Source organism: Dendrobates tinctorius, unplaced genomic scaffold, assembly GCF_039654945.1.
Source record: "Dendrobates tinctorius isolate UK_male_01 unplaced genomic scaffold, ASM3965494v1 ptg000145l, whole genome shotgun sequence".
In the NCBI taxonomy this organism is placed as follows: domain Eukaryota; kingdom Metazoa; phylum Chordata; class Amphibia; order Anura; family Dendrobatidae; genus Dendrobates; species Dendrobates tinctorius.
Window position 1 is genome coordinate 9,086,365 of NW_027361812.1, and position 18,605 is coordinate 9,104,969.

An 18,605-nucleotide genomic window follows, 5' to 3' on the forward strand; every position below is an offset into this window, starting at 1 on the left:
AGGATTGTACTGTGTGTGATGTTAAGGTGGAGGAAGAGGAGCAGGGGCCACCTGATGCAGCGCTTGCCATCTACTGGAGCACATATTCTTTCTGGCCCTCATCTACAAAGCGTACTGCTGTGTGGTTGCCAAAGAAAGAGAGTGGAATAGCCTGTCCAGTAACAGAGGTTGTAATAATGCTGCACAATTGCTCACTGCAGCAAAACAAACCTATTTCTCATTTCTCATATAATACCTGTCTCACAATCTTAAACAGCTATTCAGTACTTTCAATTCTCTCCTCCTTCCACCAGCTCCCCCTCTCAAATCAGCTGAAGATTTTGCCTCATTCTTCAAGCTGAAGATTGACAACGTAAGGCAAAGCTTTTGGTTAAAGTCCCCACAGCACCTCCTCATAAGTATTCAACTCTCCTCCAAAACCAACTTCACTATCAAGGAAGATCAACTTTCCTCTTTACTCTCCAGCTAACGTCTCACCACCTGTGAACTTGACCTAATAACATCCCAAATCATTCCAAACCTTACCACAGTCTCCATCCCATGCCTAACCCACCTATTCAACCTGTCACTAACAACTTTTGCCTTACCCTCCTGATTCAAACATACCTTGATCACACCCATCCTCAAAAAGCCCTTCCTTGAGCCATCCTCTGTGTCTAGCTATCACCCCATCTCACTACTCCCCTATGCCTCCAAACTACTGAAACATCACATCCAGTTTGAACTGTCCTCCAACTTCCTCTTGCTCCCTCTTTGACCACTTACAAAATATGGCTTCCGACCACACTGTTCCACTGAAACTACCCTGACTAATGTCACCATCGACCTACTAACTGAAAAATCAAAACGACATAAGATTGTTTTCCTCCTTTTCCTGGACAAGGCATCTGCCTTTAAAACAGTGGACCATTCCCTCTTACTACAGACTTCTGATCTCTTGGCATTACAGACTTGGCCCTTTGTTGGATCTTCTGGTACCTGACAGACAAAGAATTCAGTGTCTTCCACTCACCCACAATCTCCTCATCTCGCCCCCTATGTGTCGGTGTCCCACAGTGTTTAATTGTAGGCCGGGCACTATGCTTAGGGAGCATGCGGGCACTCCCATCCTCTTGACCGTGCACGTCACCCTCCAATATGGAGGTGCCTGAGCAATGTTGTTAGTTTGCCTTGCTTGCTTGCTAGTTGTCAGGCTCCCCAGGTTCGCCTGTCTGCTTGTCTACCCTTTACCCATCTGCTTGTACCTGTCTGTGCTCATCTGTCCATCATCTGGTCCAGCCTGCACCTGCCAGTGCCCATATGTCTAACATCTGGTCCAGCCCACACCTGTCCGTGCCTGTCTGTGTAACACCCGGTCCAGTCTGCACCTGCCAGTTCTCTCCTGTTCCTCAGCCGGTCCAGCCCACCCATGTCAGTGCTCATCTGTTTAACTGTCGGTCCAGATTGCACCTGCCAATGCCCAGCTGTGTAACATCCGGTCTATCCCGCACCTGCCAGTGCTCTCTTGTTCTTCTGCGGGTCCAGGCCGCACCAGCCACTGTTCATCTGTTTAACTGCTGGACCAAATCGCTCCTGCCAGTGCCCATCTGTTTAACATCCGGTCCAGCCCACAACTGCCAGTGCACATCTGTGTAACACACAGTCCAGTCCGCACCTGCCAGTGCCCATCTGTGTAACACCCGATCCAGTCTGCAACTGCCAGCACCCATCTGTGTAACACTCAGTCCAGTCCGCACCGGCCAGTGCTCTCCTGTTCCTCATCCAGTCCAGCCCGCACTTACCAGTGCTTATCTGTTTAACTGCCCATCCAGATCACACATGCCAGTGACCATCTGTCTAACACCTGGTCCAACTCGCACCTGCCAGTGCTTATCTGTATAACAGCCGGTCCAGTCTGCACCTTCCAGTGCCTTTCTGTTCCTCAACAGGTCCTATCTGCTCCAGTGGTTTCAGTGTCCCTACAGTGCCTGCCTGCATTCTTCATCCCTCTTTTGGGCTGTACCAGCCTACCCACTTTAGGGGGTTAGCTGCCACCCCCTCTAGGTTAGCCCTGGAGTAGCACCTGGTGCCACCTCTTTGTGCCTCCTTGGTCACGGTTTTCGCCTGCTGATGCTTATCTGAGGTCAAATTACGCCCTGTCTGGCTTTCCAAGGGCTATATTTCAGTGGATCTACAACCATGCCTGTTATAGTCTCCATCTGCTAGGTTGGCTGTGGTGGAAGAAGTGTCTGTCCCCATTATACTATTTCTACTCTGGTGAAATTGATGCAGCTTTGGTAGTGTATGCCACTAATTTTTAGAAATGTGTAGACTCCTGGTGTGTGTAATCTGTAGCTGTGGGCCTCCGAGAATGGCAGGCCTCCACTTCCTTGTTACTACCCGTGTTACTACCCTTGCATTTTTCTGACAATAGTAGTCTACGAAACTGATATTTGTGCCACCTGAGTGTGGCTGAGCATAAAAGCATGTTGAACTGTTGCATGTGGTATCAGGGCTCCCAGCACAACAGGCCTACACCGATGCCTCACTCACCTCGTCTTAATTTGAAGTTCAATTCAAAGCAGTAAATGCTTGTCCAGACCCTAATGCCTCATGCATGGCTGATTGCTGCCATGCCATTCTAAAATTTGTACTATGGGTGAATTGAGGCCATTTTCTTGGTGTTTTCCCCTGATTTGATTTGTATTGCCAGCTTTTGGGCCCTTTTGAAGGTGCGGTGTACGCGTTTGTTTTTGCATCCCATTGACTCCAATGGCGTTCGACTATGTTCGGAAAATATTCTATGAATAAATTGGCGAATATTGCAAAATCGGTGATCGTAATCCGAACCGAACATTGAAATATTCGCTCATCTCTACTCAAAGGTCATCGTGTCCAACCCCCTACAGGTTTCACTAAACTATCTCAGACAGACATCTGTGAAGCCTCTGTTTACCAATCTCAGTGGAATAAACTGACCATCCAATGTGTATGGGAGACTCCTAGCTCAGGATAAGGATCGGGCAGTTAATTTTCAATTGCAGATCCTTTTGCTTTGTGGCAGATAAGATGCTGACAGATGATTATGGCAGCTGTTTACTCTGCTCTCCCCATACAGCACAGGTTTTACTGAGCTGAGTGTTCCTGTGTAGGGGGGAGTTGGGGGAGCTACCTGTTTGATAAACGACTGTTCGGTTGACAATTACCCAATGTGTATGTTCAGCTTAAGCATCAAGTATCAGACTTGTCCACCATCTATCATACCTACATATATTAATATGTTACTATAATAAGCTAAAAATAAATGTTTTTAGAAACTTGCATTATACAAAGAGATCTTGCAGCATGGTCTAGGCCAGACCTGGGCAAAGTGTGGCCCACGGGCCACATCCGGCCCTCTGGCTGTCTTAGTCCTGCAGACCAAGACAGCCGTGGGGCTGGAAACCTGAGGTTCGTCGGCCGCAATGTGCCCAACCTGCTGTTAATGCTGCCATTGACCCCCATTATGTGGCGCATCGCGACGCATGCTGTAAAGTGGCACGCGTTCGCGATGTGCCATCATTCCCTGACGGAGCCTCGGACGTGATCTGCAGCGTCTGAGGCTCCGTCACCGCTAGCGCTGATGAATCATCAGCGCTAGCGGTATAGCATAACGCATATCGCGTTATGCTATAGCGTTAATGCAGCCCGTCAACGCTATGCGTTGAACGGGCTGTGTTAACGCAATGTGAACCTGGCCTTAGGCATTCAGAGAGACTCTCGAGGGACAGAGCGCTATTTGCCTCCTGGAGCGCAGATTTTCCTAGAATAGTTTGCAGACTTCATATTCAGAGCCCCTAAGTGCTAGAAGAGCAGAATCCCTTTCAAGTGACCTCATTTTGAAAATTATCCCCCTTTGGGAATTTATCTACAGGTGTAGTGACGATTTTGACTCCATGGGTGTTTTGCATAAACAAGCAGTAGTGTATATTACTGAGCAAATTGCAAACTGCCATTTTAGTGACCAGTGTGTTGTGGTGCTCAACTCATGCCTCTAGAGGCACACACCTGTAAATTAGGTGGACTGTCATCGCAACAGAAATGCCAAGCATGTAGATTCTAAATGTAGTTTAGGCACACTGTGGGTCTCAGAAGGGAAGGGGGCCTTTGGATTTGGGAGTGCAGAATTCACTGGATTTATATTGGGGTGCATAGAGCCATAGCACTTTTCCAGAGTCTTTGTGCTACCAATAACGTGGAAGCCCCCTATATTTCCATTGGCAGGTGACAGACGTGAGGGGGACTTGGTATTTTTGTGGATTGAGTTGAAGCTTTTATTGGGAACATTTTACGTAATGTTTGGGAACACATTTATCCTGCGCTCTATGTTGAGCACTTACTTTGGGGTTTCCATCTAAATCAGTTATAAGCCATTGCAATGCACAAGACAGCTTAACTGTCCATGCTGCACTGACACAAGCTTCTGAGGCCATGCTCTGCTCATGGTGTGAGGGACTTGCCGTAGTCTGGTGACCCAGATGTCGTGATGACGACATCGGGTCACCATGGCAATGATCGGACTCAAGCTGTTATGTCGTGGGGGCGTCGACCAGAGTGCTGAGGTGGCTACCTCCTTCTGCACATCTGCTAAAGGCTGCAATCACCGTATTTAGTGGGATATAGTGCCGGGAGTGGTGGGGGTACCACTCCTGCACTGAGTGGCAGGTTTCAGCTGTCAGAATTAGCCTGAACAGCCTCTGCACGCGAACAGCCTCTGTGTGTACAAAACCGCCTGGATGTACTCAGTATGCCTAAGGTCGTTAAGTATCAACCATCCAAGATTGGAAAGGGGTTAATAGTAATGCCACAGAAAGAGGATTTAAAATTAACCCAAAAATTCAAGAATTGACACAGCAGAAGGGCAACTGTAGTTACGGTAAACCCATATAAAGATTGTGGCAACACAAGGGCAGAATACTGATGATACAACCACTCACAACCTACCAGCTCATGGAGGGGGTGATTGCTTAGTATTGAAATTGCACAAAAAAGACTGTATAGGGTGTTGGTCCCACACAGGCAGTGCACAATGACTGGCCTATTAGTGATGTCCATACTGTTTGACTAGGTGGGCTGCTCAGCACTATATACCTGCATCTTCATTACATGGGTTTGCTGCATCCTGATTAGTGCATTAGTTCTGTGATCCGGGCAGGTGTTGCTCTTTTTTGCTGTGACAATTCCCATATTTTCTCACTCTGCAGGTTTTTTTTAATATGTTCATTAAACAGTTTTTTAGAAATTCTGCAGAGATCAAGGGTTTAATCTCCTTTTTAAAACTGGGTGGACTTAGCTAAGGAGAAAGGACCTTTAATCAATTTATCCCACTGAAGACAAGGCAAAAAGGGGAGGCTCCTGCTGCCATAATTTGCCTTATAGCCAGATATAGAATAGTGAGGAAGAGTAGAGGGGAAACTAGGTGCATGGATTTCTCAGGCTTAAGAAAATTTGTGCGGGAAGTGATACGATATCTTTTTATTGTCGTGTATATTTTCTAGGTTTAAGATTCCTTCAAAAATGTCCAGTAGATTTGTGCTAACCACTGGAAGACACAGACAGAAGAGTGTCCCTGTGCAACAGCAGTATATGGCCCTTTTTGCAGTCCAATAGTTCATCATAATGCACAATTCCACCTGTTTTGGAGAAGGATATGGGTCCCTTATCTCTTGGGGCCCTGTGCGGTTGCACAGGCTGTACCAATGGTTTATAAACCCCTGGCACTAACTGTATGAACAAGAATCTGTAATTTATACCATTTTGGAGGCTTAGGTTGGTAATGAAAAAGTAAAGCCTCAAGGAAAAAGTAATTACACACTGATGCAATGCCTTTCTACTATTGCATACAATGATGCAATCAGCAGTTCGGTATAAGTATTGGATTTTTAGTGGCAATTTAGGAAACATTTCTATCATCTTTCTCTGTAATGTATGTCACAAAATGATAACCAGACCATTGGCCTTCAATGTACTCTAGATGGAGAGTGGAGTGGCAGAAAGGTCTTCAACTGGTGGGAGTATGTGCATCTTTGCCTTAGTCAAAGGACTTAAGCCCCCGTCACACTAAGCGAGATCGCTAGCGAGATCGCTGCTGAGTCACAAGTTTACCCGCCGGGTATCGCTGATTGTGCAGGAGTGTCCTGGGCTATTTTTTGATCGTTGGTCTCCCGCTGGCCTGCTCGCATCGCTGCGTGTGGCAGCGGGAGACCATCGATCAATGAGCTCCCAGCGCTGTAAGCAAATGCTGGGAGCTGGTATCCAAGGTAAACAGCGGGTAACTAAACGCACACGTTGCATAGTTACCCGCTGTGTACCCTGGATACCAGCGTGCTCGCGCTGGGAGCTGGTATCCAAGGTAAACAGCGGGTAACTAAGTGCCATGCGCGCTTAGTTACCCGCTATTTACCTTGGATACCTGCTCCCAGCGCGAGCACGTTGGTATCCAGGATACACAGCGGGGTAACTAAGCGACGCACGCTTAGTTACCTGCATCCTCGTTGGTCCTGATCTCTGGTGAGTCTGCCTGTTTGACAGCTCACCAGCGATCATGTAGCGATACACCAGCGATCCTGACCAGGTCTTATCATTGTCGGGATCGCTAGTGCGTCACTATGTGTAACGGGACCCTTAGGACAGGTGTAAGGCAGCAAACTGAATCTTTTCCTTAGAAAAGCCTACCAACGCCTTTGCAAATAGAGCATGGCTGCCATAAAGAAAAAGAAAGCACAGGGTAAATCCATACAGATCAGATAATTATGGACATCTCGTGTTATTACTTATAATTGTAAAATAATAGTAAAATAAATTCAAATTCAAACACTTATCGTGTGTTAGCATGAATGCAATTTATTAGACAAACAATATAGCTTGATAGGAGGTTAACAATCAACTACATTGAATTGACGTTGCATCTGGAGCAGGCATCATATTTAAAAATAGTACAGTGATACAAGCATAAAGTGCCATATACAAAATATAACATGCGCAGAGAATTTCACGGAAAATACGTACTTACTAAACCTACTTTGCTCACATGTCCTTAGACAAAACCTTTTTTAATTAATATTCAGCCTGACTATTTTTTTCTGGACGTATAGCTCGACAACTCTAAAAAATCTGAGAATTTACATGTTACTACAGTTAATTCCAATGTTCTCCTCCTTCCTTATGTCACTTTCAAAGACAATTAAGAAGTTGAGATATGAAGACCTGCAGGTTTCACACATCCGATGTTCAGGGGTCTCCGGACCAAAACTCAGTAGTTTCGTAGGCATACATGAGACTTTTGGGTACAAATCATGAGACCTAATGCTGATCCCGACATTGTGGTCAGTACTTGGACTGAAAATGTCGGACATATGAAACCAACCTTAGGCAATGTCCTCAAACTAGAGAACAGGTGGTTACTGGGGATTTTTATTCCCTGATAAAGTTTTAGACATTTCAAGGTAGTAGACTTTATTCCCATCAATATTCAGATTGGTGGTTTTAAAAAATACAATTTCTTAGACCTTCAAATTGTGACATGGGCAAGAAAAGGACTTTACTGATGTTAAGTAATGTCATACCAGCATTCTTAGTTTTTTGGTTTCTTGGCTTCTTGACATTTAATACATCCATTGCATATATGTATATGCCACCTGGTTATATGGTAATATTACAATTGTGGATCAGCTTGTGCTTAATAAAGTGGGGAGCTCTAAAAGTTATTATTGATTAGTCTAAAACTGAAGAGGTGACATTCACCGCTGGACATACAGAGATCTGCACCAGCTTCTAATAGAATATGATGAATTGTCATGATCATAATTTACTTGATTTGCAATTATATTGACTTCCTGACATTGCTGGTTGAATGAGGTGAGGCATATAGGAGAGAAGGACATACCCTAGCAGATAGAAAAGAAACTTGATGGGGTAATGGTAGGCTTAATTTATTTTTCTGCTTGATGAGGAAGAGGATGTTTTGGAGATAATTGTCATACCTTGCCTGCTTGAAGAGCTAGAGGCACCCCCTCCAAAGCCATAATCTCCTCCACCACCTCCACCACCCATAGAATATCCTCCTCCGAATCCACTACCTCCTCCAGCTCCAAAATCCATTCCCCCTCCTCCGTATCCTCCAGCTCCTCCTCCAAATCCACCACCTCCTGCTCCAAATCCTCCTCCTCCTCCTCCAGCTCCAAATCCACCTCCTCCATATCCGCCACCGCCACCGGCTCCAAATCCACCGCCGCCAGCACCAAATCCACCTCCTGCTCCTGATCCGCCTCCTCCCATGCTGTATGAAGTAGAGCCGCTGACCACAGCTGTAAGAAATGCTCATATTAGAAGTGAACGGCTATAAATTGTACCAAAAGCATGAAGAAAATGCATGATTTACTTACATATATTCACAGGATTGGTAATTTCTCCTGACATCCTGTAATTAAAATGAGCGAAAAACAAAAATTAGATACTTAACAAAATTTGTCATTTCCAACCCTGTAGACAATTTACTAACATATTTCAGTCAGGTATACAGGGGATTTAGTTTAGGAGATGTTTAGATGGTGATCACTCAAGCACTCATTTATGACAAGGACAATCTAATGTATTTTGGCAATTCATCGGTATTTGGAGCTAAGTGGAGTCATCTCATGACCCATAGTGTCACAATGTGACAAATAGAGCATTTGAGAGTGTGATAATGTTTAGCAATAGAAAACCGAGTGTCTAACAAAACTCTTTAGGGATGAGAAATCAAACTAACCGATTACCCAGAGGATAAATGGACCCAATTTAAGAGATAATGTGATTAAAACTTGACTATGAGTGAATTTTAATCAACTCTAGTGGTATTGCAACTGACATCTATAATTGTCCTGAGAAAAGCTATCCTAGCTAGTGGATTGCAGACATTTATATAGGTAGGAGATGTATTAGCTTTAGAAGAGTGATATCTCATAGAGGTGTCCCAAAGAAATGCTACACAGCAATACCACCCTTTTTTAATTTTTCCCTGTTAGACCATATTAATTAATTACAGTAAGAGTCAAGTTTTATGCCTTAAGTTGGGTCCATTTACCCTCTGGGTAATCTATTAGTATAATGTATAACAAGACTCCAACATCTCATATTTGTAGAATTGCAATAAGTTTGTGCTACGCAAAAGAAAATAGAAGTCCATAACATACCTGCATTCTTCTCCTTCCAACAGTGCTCTGTATGTAGCAATCTCAATATCCAGGGCCAGCTTCACATTCATCAGCTCCTGGTACTCACGCAACTGCTTAGCTAAATCTTCCTTTGCCTTCTTAAGAGCTGCTTGAAGTTCATCAAGCTTCTTCTGGGCATCTTTTATAGCAAGCTCACCACGTTCTTCAGCTTCTGCGATTGCTGCTTGCAGATTAGCACACTGAAAACAAGAAAAACTATTATATTACTATATATGTCTACAGTAGCCTATGTAATAATACTAGATAATGGTCATGGTATATAGTTAGATGGGAAGTAGGTTTGATGATTTCCATTACATTTAGCCATCGCTTAGAAGAGAAAAGTTCTACAACATTAATGGCATATCCACAGGGTATTTCCATAACTCCTAAATTTTTCAGTGGTGCTCACATGCAAAGCCATTTCTCCACTAAGCCTCTTCCAGAGGAGCCCAACACTGGCATCCTTGTTTGACAAAAGTGGTCATATACTGTATGTCATATATACTCTCAATTTTACTGATAGGTGGGAACAGGGAAGGACTAGGGTGGCAATGGCCCTCCAGAAATATTGAATCTTCGGGTCCATTGTTGTAATCTTAAATGATGCAAGTCACGACTGGTACAGGAGGAGAGAGGACCCTGCCCGTGAGAGCTCACAATCTACATGGGATGGGTGAGGAATGAGGATACAGTAGGCGAGGGTAGAGCTGGTAGTGCAGTGGTTTGGTCGAACGGTGGTTACTGCAGGTTGTAGGCTTGTCGGAAGAGGTACGTCTTCGGGTTCTTTGTGAAGGTTTCCATGGTAGGTGAGAGTCTGATATGTTGGGGTAGAGAGTTCCAGAGTAGGGGTGATGCACGGGAGAAGTCTTGTATGCGATGGTGGGAAGCGGAGATAAGAGGGGAGTGACCACCTCCATGCTATAGGGGAGTATAGAAGGAGATCCTGTGAGGATCAGAGGTTGCGTGCAGGTAAGTACCGGGAGATGAGGTCACAGATGTATGGAGGACACAGGTTGTGGATGGCTTTGTATGTCATGGTTAGGGTTTTGAACTAGAGTCTTTGTGTAATGGGAAGCCAGTGCAGGGATTGACAGAGGGGAGAGGCCAGGGAATAGCGGGGGGACAGGAGGATTTGTCCGGCAGCAGAGTTGAGAATAGATTGGAGGGGTGTGAGAGTGTTAGAGATGAGGCCACAGAGCAGGTGGTTGCTGTAGTCAATGCGGGAGATGATGAGGGCATGGACTAGGGTTTTTGCAGATTCTTGGATTAGGAATGTACAGATCTGGGAAATTTTGAGTTGAAGTCGGCAGGAAGTGGAAAGGGCTTGGATATGTGGTTTGAAGGAGAGATCAGTGTCAAGCATTACCCTGAGACAGTGAGCTTGTGGGACTGGGGAGAGTGAGTAGCCATTTAATTTAATGGATAGGTCTGTTGGGGGGGTTGAGTGAGGTGGGGAAAGATGATGAATTCTGTTTTGTACATATTAAGTTTTAGAAATCTAGCGGAGAAGAAAGATGAAATAGCAGAAAAACATTGTGGGATTCTGGTTAGAAGGGAGGTGGTATCCGGTCCAGAGATGTAGATTTGTGTGTCATCAGCATAGAAGTGATTCTATGAGCTCTCCGAGGCCAAAGGTGTAGATGGAAAAGAGCAGAGGCTCTAGGACTGAATGTTGCGGGACTCTGACAGATAGGGGGCAAGGTGAGGAGGTGGTGTGCGATTGGGAGACACTGAATGCCCGTTCTGTTAGGTATGATGAGATCCAAGATAGGACCAAGTCAGTGATGCCAAGAGATGAGAGGGTCTGTAATAATAGGGAATGGTCCACTGTGTCAAAGGCAGACGACAGATCTAGGAGTAGAAAGACAGAGTAGTATAGCTTGTCTTTGGAGGTTAATAGGTCACTGGTGACTTTAGTTAGGGCAGTTTCAGTGGAGTGATGTGGCAGGAAGCCAGATTGTATGCGGTCGAAGAGCGAGCAAGAAGAGAGGTGCGAGGACAGTTCAAGATGGACATGTTGTCCCAGTTGCTTTGAGGCATAGGGGAGAAGTAATATGGGGTGATAGCTAGGCACAGAGGATGGGTCAAGAGAGGGTTTTTTGAAGATAGGTGTGATTGAGGCATGTTTAAAGATTGAGGGGAAAACACCAGTTGTTAGTGATAAGTTGAAGAGATGGGTTAGGGTTGGGATGAAGATTGTGGTGAGGTTTGGGATGAAGTGGGATGGGATCGGGTCAAGTGCACAGGTGGTGAGATGTGATCTTGAGAGTAAAGTGGAGAGTTGATCTTCTGTAATGGTGGAGAAGTTGGTTTTGGAGGAGGAGGGCAGAGCAGTTAGAAGAAACGGCTCTGGGGATTCTCGCCCAAAACTGTCTCTGATGTTATATAGTTGATTATATAGATGATTTTGAAACCTCTTGTGTAGGTGTGAATGATCTATATTCTAAGCTAATTAAAATAGTACTTGAAATTAGGTAATTAAAATCTTGCGTGTTTTAGTGAAAGACTAAATGAAAATATTGTTTAGGTATCAATCACTTACAGTAAGCTGAATTAAGCAAGCACCATTAAGCAAGGGATAAATCCCTTGTTTTAGACTAGTGAGGTTGTAGAAAAACAAAAGATGAGAATTAATTAAACTAGTAGCATCTGATTTGCAAGTGTGCCCTTAAAAAGGCACTAGCATATTGAAAATGAAGTTCTTCTATATTCCATCTTTAGGACTGTAAATTTAGCGCAAAATGGAATTTTTTGTACGATTGTACCTGTTTTTTCACGCTTTCAATTTCAGCCTTCAATCTTTGAATCATACGGTTCAGATCAGATATTTCACTCTTGCTGCTTTTCAGACTGTTACCATGCTGACCTGCTGTCTCTTGTAGCTGTTGGAACTATAATGGAACATAGAGACATTTGTATGAATTCCTTCACAATGGTGGTCATATTACCAAATGTTCAACTTATTCTACACATTGTACAGCATCAATAGGTAGTAGGAAACATCATTACAAGTATTTACATTACTTGGATTTTTAAAAGTCGCACTAATAACTTTTATAGAATAGCTGCTGATATAAAATAGCCCATTCATGATCAGGTTTCATATTTGGACAATTAGCCATAGTGGTACTCAGTAAAAAGAATTTACATTAGAATGGTTGATCCATTGAATTCTACACTAGTATCTTCAATATCTAATACCTGGTTAATATTAGCACTCCCTAATTACATCAGGATTCATCATTTAGATAGTGAAACCCTATAGAAAATTCCTTATCTGGTTAAAATACCTAAACTTCCATTACAAACATGACATTGCTATTACCTTCATAGCATATGCATTTTCGGCCTCTGCTCTGCTCTTCTGTGCGATATCTTCATACTGAGCCTTAACCTCAGCAATGAGGCTATTAAGGTCTAGAGCTCTGTTGTTGTCCATGGAAAGAATGACTGAAGTATCAGAAATCTGGCCTTGAAGTTCACTCAGTTCCTGCAATTTAAATACAGCAGTTTAGCCGTCGTCAAAAGAAATGATTTTATATCTAGTAAACTTACCTTGGTAACAAATAATGAATATGCCATTGACAAGCTTGGTCAATTCCTTCAGAATTACATTTGTATAAAATGCTCAGGTCTAAATTACTTTGTGCTGTGTTCAAAACTTCTATAATCTTTAAGGCGCTGTGTAGTTTAGAAAATTCATTGTTAACTTTAGGAATACAAAATGTATAGATTGCTATTCCCTATTCTGGACCCTCATCTAGTTAGGGTAAAGACTAGTCTACTAACAATGGCTTTCACTCTGGAGGACCCAACATGTTCATGCATTACAGACAGCCCAGTGATTAACATAAGAACTGTGCGATGCTTCCTTTGACCTGTGGAGGCACTGCAGAGAAATTAATTGCTTCTAGTCTTGCTTCCATGCAGTAAATCAATTTTCTCATAATGTTTTAGCATCCAATTGAAATGTATTTATTTTTCATGAGGAAACTGGATATAACATGACTCCAAAATGATGCAGATTCCTTCCTTCTATCCTATTTAATAGAACATTCAAATGACCATAGTTTTGTAAAATAGAAGTTAATAACAGGATGTAACCGGAAAAGGTATCCTCGTCCTGTTTTAAAGGTGCCTTGTTCCTAATCTTAATCACCGATGATTCCTGGAGTGGGCTACTCTCTGATCTGCTTATTTTTTGGATTTTTTGCATTGACTCGCTTATAACTACAAGTGAGACTTTTACCGTTTCGTAGAGTGTTCTTAGGAAGTTGATCTCATCAGTCAAAAGATCTACTTTGCTCTCCATCTCCACCTTGTTCATGTATGCAGCATCCACATCCTAAAAAAATGTTAAACAGAATGAGTCATTGCCCAATGAACAGACCGAATGAGACATCAGTAGTGGAAATGCAATAATAATGGTTCAAAATTACATAATGATATTCATTTCCCTAGATATATAATAGATAGATAGATAGATAGATAGATAGATAGATAGATAGATAGATAGATAGATAGATAGATAGTCACCTTCTTGAGGATCACAAATTCATTTTCGGCAGTTGTGCGCTTGTTGATCTCATCTTCATATCTAGCAGAATACAGAACAGAAATGTAATGTGAACTGCGTATATCATGTCTACAGGACTTTAATGCAATGTTAATCATAAGATAGCATTGATTTCCTATACGTAGGAGTAGCAGAGTAGATAACAATCAACTAGTTTAAGATGACTTACTAATAATTTAACATACTAATAAAAAAGTAATAGATCTGCATTCTAGATATAACACATTCATCAGATTATATAAATTCAAGGCACAACAGAAAATCATACATTGTTATTGGTTACATAATCCTATTCACTTGGAGAACTTTGCTTAAAGACTTATTCCCAATGGGGCTAGTTATCCCCTATGGATAGTAGATAACTTACTGATAGCTGGGGTCTAACTCTTAAGATCCCCAGAGATCCCAAGTTTCATAGTTTTAAGGTTGATAGTAGACATTAGTCCATAGAGTTCAACCTGAAGCTTAAACAGTCTCTGCAGAGTTTGATTCAAGCGGAAGTACGCATGCCTGACCTCGGCTCCATTCATTGGCTTTGAACTGCTGGCGATAGCTACAGATACTCTTCAACTAGACTCCTTTTTTACTTGAAAAGCAATACGTTATTAAAGAAACTTGAATCCAACCAATGTATCACTCAATAATAAGAACAAAACGTGATACACAACGCAATCAACCTTTGACAATTGCAAGCGTGAAGTACAGCAATGTATATACTGTTCCAATACTATGCTTAGGGTCTACTGCAGATTTTGGCTATTTTAATAACTCATAATCTATGTGATCAAATATATTTAGACACTATATAGCGCAGAGGTGGTCACTCTAATGGGCTGATAATGACGCCCTCCAGTCTACATCTTAAATTACCAATAGTACCAATGCATGCCTAAGTACCTTCACCCACATGTCTTACAAAACATAACAATGATAATAATAATGTAAGCTCCATATATTAACACTATGTTGTATGCTAAATAAACAATTACTTATTTCCAGAACACAAACTGGTCCTTATAAAAGTAAAATATATTGTTTTATCCTTAAGCAGCTATGATCTTGGACATCTCCATTCAAGATGAGGCTCTGCACAGACCATTTCAAGTGCTCTATTTTCAAGATTTTGGGGGGGGGGCACAGTGGTCAATCCCTAAGAGATCAGTAAGTTATCCCTTATCTGATGGATAGGGGATAACTTACTATACTGGGAATAACCTTTTGAATGCTCAGGAAGTCTCAGTGTTACAAATGTTAGCACTTACCCTACTAGGCCTAAACATTATTGTCACATTTCTATTAACAAACCATTACTAAGTCATATTTGCCATAGAAATATAACAGAGTAGGATATATTTGCATTATTAACAGACTATATATGTAAGAAGATGACTCATACTTGTTTTTGTAATCTTCTACTAAGTCTTGCATGTTCCTTAGTTCTCCATCAAGACGAGTTTTTTCATTAAGTAATGAGTCTAGCTGACGCCTCAGGTTGCTGATGTAAGCCTCAAAAAGAGGGTCAATGTTGTTCCTCTTTGTTCCCCCTTTTTGCCCTTGTTCCTGTAAGAAGCTCCACTTTGTCTTTAGAACTTGATTTTGCTGCTCCAAAAACCTAACCTATAATTTGCAACAATATAGCAAAAATAAGACATAATTGTAAAACTTCCATATAGCATGAATACAAAGCCAAAATCAGTTAGTCAGCAAAATAGATTACGTTACCTTGTCAATGAAGGAGGCAAATTTATTGTTGAGGGTCTTTATCTGTTCCCTTTCTTCTGTTCTCACTTTTTGAATAGTAGGGTCAATTTCCAAATTCAGAGGAGCTAATAGGCTCTGGTTAATGGTTACTTGTTGAATTCCACCAGGTGGGCAGACAGGAAAATTTGGGCCACCAAAACCTCCATCTGGGAAGCCTCCTCCAGGTCCTCCAAATCCTCCACCTCCCATTCCACCACCAAAACCTCCTCCACCTCCCATTCCACCACCAAATCCTCCTCCACCTCCCATTCCACCACCAAATCCTCCAGCTCCTCCACCTGCTCCACCACCAGACCCATAGCCACCACCACCAGCACGAGAACTAGCACTAATAGATATTCTCTTGTTTCCCCCAAGAGAATAACAACTTCTAGAACCAAAGCCACCAGAACGGCCACCACCACCACCACCACCACCTCCCATTCCTTTTGACACAGAAGCTGAGCTAAAGCTAGTTCTTACTACACCACCTCCACCACCACCACCACCACCACCTCCAAGAGAAGCAGCTGAGAAACTCCTGCCACCTGACATAGACATACTACCAAATGACTGGCCCCTACTCATTTTGGTAAATTTTTGCGATAAAGAAAAATGTAAGAAATGAATAAGCTGATCCACAAAAGCAGAAGTCAGAGGGAAGGAGTCTGAACCCCTCTGTACAGAGAGGTCGTTGTGCTACCTTTTATACTATCTAATAAGTGGGTTTGGCTGCCTAGGGAATCAGAAAATCAATTTACTTTAATCATGGGCTTGGCAGGTTTGGCATGCCTGGCAGCTCATCTTTTATTTTAGCTGCATATCGGGTTGATAAATTGGGACACACCTTTAAATGAATAGGAAAAAAAAAGAATGCGATGAGATATTGCTTCACTTTGCTTTGGGGTTATGAAATCCTTTTATGTCTAAATTAGTGAACATATCCCAGAAGAGATCTCCAGGCTACCTTTTTTATGTAATCAATGTGCAAAACCAGCAAATTTAGAGCTGTGCTCCACCTCTTCATCTCATCTCATCTTAGATTTTGTGCCAAGTCATTAATATGGAAATTACACTGAAAAACAAAAGGTCCTTGTGTGATCTCCTTTATATGCTATAATTATGGAAAAGTATAATCTAAACCAGGGCATAAACTAAACTACATTGAAGATACATAAAAATAATGTAAAGCACAATATCATCTAAGTATGTATCATGTAACTCACCTGCTGCATAAATCATTTCACTAAATCAAAAATAACATTTTGCTCAAATCTTTAAAACTGTATTGTGACTGTAAACAGCTCAAGATTGGGGAAAGTGATTTTAGTAGGTGTGTGCTGTGTGTCTTACATATATTTCATTCAGAGATCTTAAAGGGAATTTGTCAGGCAATTTATGCTGCTCAAACCATGTACAGAATTAATCTCCCCCACCCTCTCCATATGTAGACTCAAAGGAGAGCCCCGACAATCTGGTGCGCTAGGAAAATCTTCAAATATTTTATCTGAAGCTCTGGAGCACTTCGGTAAGTAATATACCTGGCTGCAAGTGAACACTCTGAACTATGGTTAAGAACCAGTCGGTTTAAAACGTGTAAGGCCATAAGTTTCTTGGATTACTTGCCTTTTTTCTAAACTAATGCTTTTATACCATAATTTTAACCATGTTATACATTAAAAATGTTTGTTTTTGAATTATTATTCACCAATGGATTTGGTGCTGGATACCTTTCCTTCTTTGTCTGTAGTTTGGGTAGCATGAATTACATGACAGGTTCCCTTTAACCCCTTCTCAACATTTCATATACAGTCAGTTACACCAAATGTCAGGTCCCTGACTTTGACGTGGGCTCACAAGCTAAGCCTCCTTTTTTTTCCTGCAGATGATGGCTGAATTATTCAGCCATCATCTGCCTTCAACAGCCTGCTTGTTAACCTATTAAATTCTGCTCTCTATCTCTGACAGCAGAATTTAATGCGTGCCAGCAGGAGGTTACATTATTCCATGTGCCCATCGGTTATTAGACAAAAACAAGTTCCATGTAACATAAATTTTATTTTGCTAATAAAGTGCAGGACAAACTGAATACCAAAAATGGGTCAATCGTACCGGCATTTTAAAGTTTCCTAAATTTGCATGGGTGCAGTTTAAAATACAGATCTAGCCAATCAGCATCTAGAACAAAAAGATCTTTCACGAAATTCACATGGAATAATGTAGTGATCAGCAATATGAGACTTCATCCATCATCACACATCAATGAATCATGGTCTATAAGTAACAACCGGTTCACAAGACTGCCTGAAAATGTGCCAGAAATGTTGCCTTTTGGAACAATAAAAAAGCAAAAATGAGCTATTAATGTTAAAATAATAATGATAAATGGAAATACAAGTGGTTGATAATCAAAGTGGTTATCCAGGAATTTAAAATTGATGGCCTATTCATAAGAGGCACTATCAATGCTAAGTTGATAGGGGTCCAACTTTTCCACATCTACAGATCGGTTGTTTGAGGGGTCTCAATATTATTTACCAGGCAAGCCTCAGTGTTTTCAATAACAACTGGGACTGGTACAACATTTCATTGCACTCAGTAATGGAAGAACATACTGTATCAGAAAAGGTATTCCTGGACTTGTCTATGAAAGAACAACATGCCCATGTATATCGTTTGGGAGGAGGGATGACATCCTGCTGACAGATTCTCCCAGTAATCCATCACTTATCTTGTTTCTAACAATTATAGCCTTAGTGTCACAGTGTTTGACAAGGATTTTCTGTTCCTCTGTGAGGCTTTTTTTGGTGCAAATGGTGATATGTACAACTTTCTCCAATCAAAACCTTAGCTGTATTCTCAACAGATATGTCCCCAGGATATAACATTCCCTGGCAATACTATTGCTCACAGAGTCATGTTATGACAGCCTAAGGTTCGGTTTCATGCAATGAAACGCAATTTAATTATGTAAAAGTCATACAATGTGATTTTCTGGTTTTTATTTTTTGATTCGGTCTCTCATAGTTGAAGTGAACCTACGATAAAAATCGCAGATGTCTCCATTCTTTAAA

At 41.9% G+C, this 18,605-nt stretch overlaps 1 protein-coding gene across 1 annotated transcript; it reads right to left on the minus strand.

The window, feature by feature from the left end:
- Window positions 1–6,835: 6,835 nt before the first annotated feature.
- On the minus strand, window positions 6,836–16,221 carry LOC141049590 (keratin, type II cytoskeletal 6A-like). Its single transcript, XM_073546157.1, has 9 exons — window positions 15,514–16,221; window positions 15,188–15,408; window positions 13,752–13,812; window positions 13,465–13,560; window positions 12,541–12,705; window positions 11,981–12,106; window positions 9,192–9,412; window positions 8,403–8,437; window positions 6,836–8,324 (listed from the first exon to the last, which is right to left on the minus strand). The coding sequence occupies exons 1-9, from the start codon at window positions 16,117–16,119 to the stop codon at window positions 7,945–7,947; spliced, it is 1,911 nt and encodes a 636-aa protein (XP_073402258.1). The 5' UTR covers window positions 16,120–16,221; the 3' UTR covers window positions 6,836–7,944.
- Window positions 16,222–18,605: the final 2,384 nt, after the last annotated feature.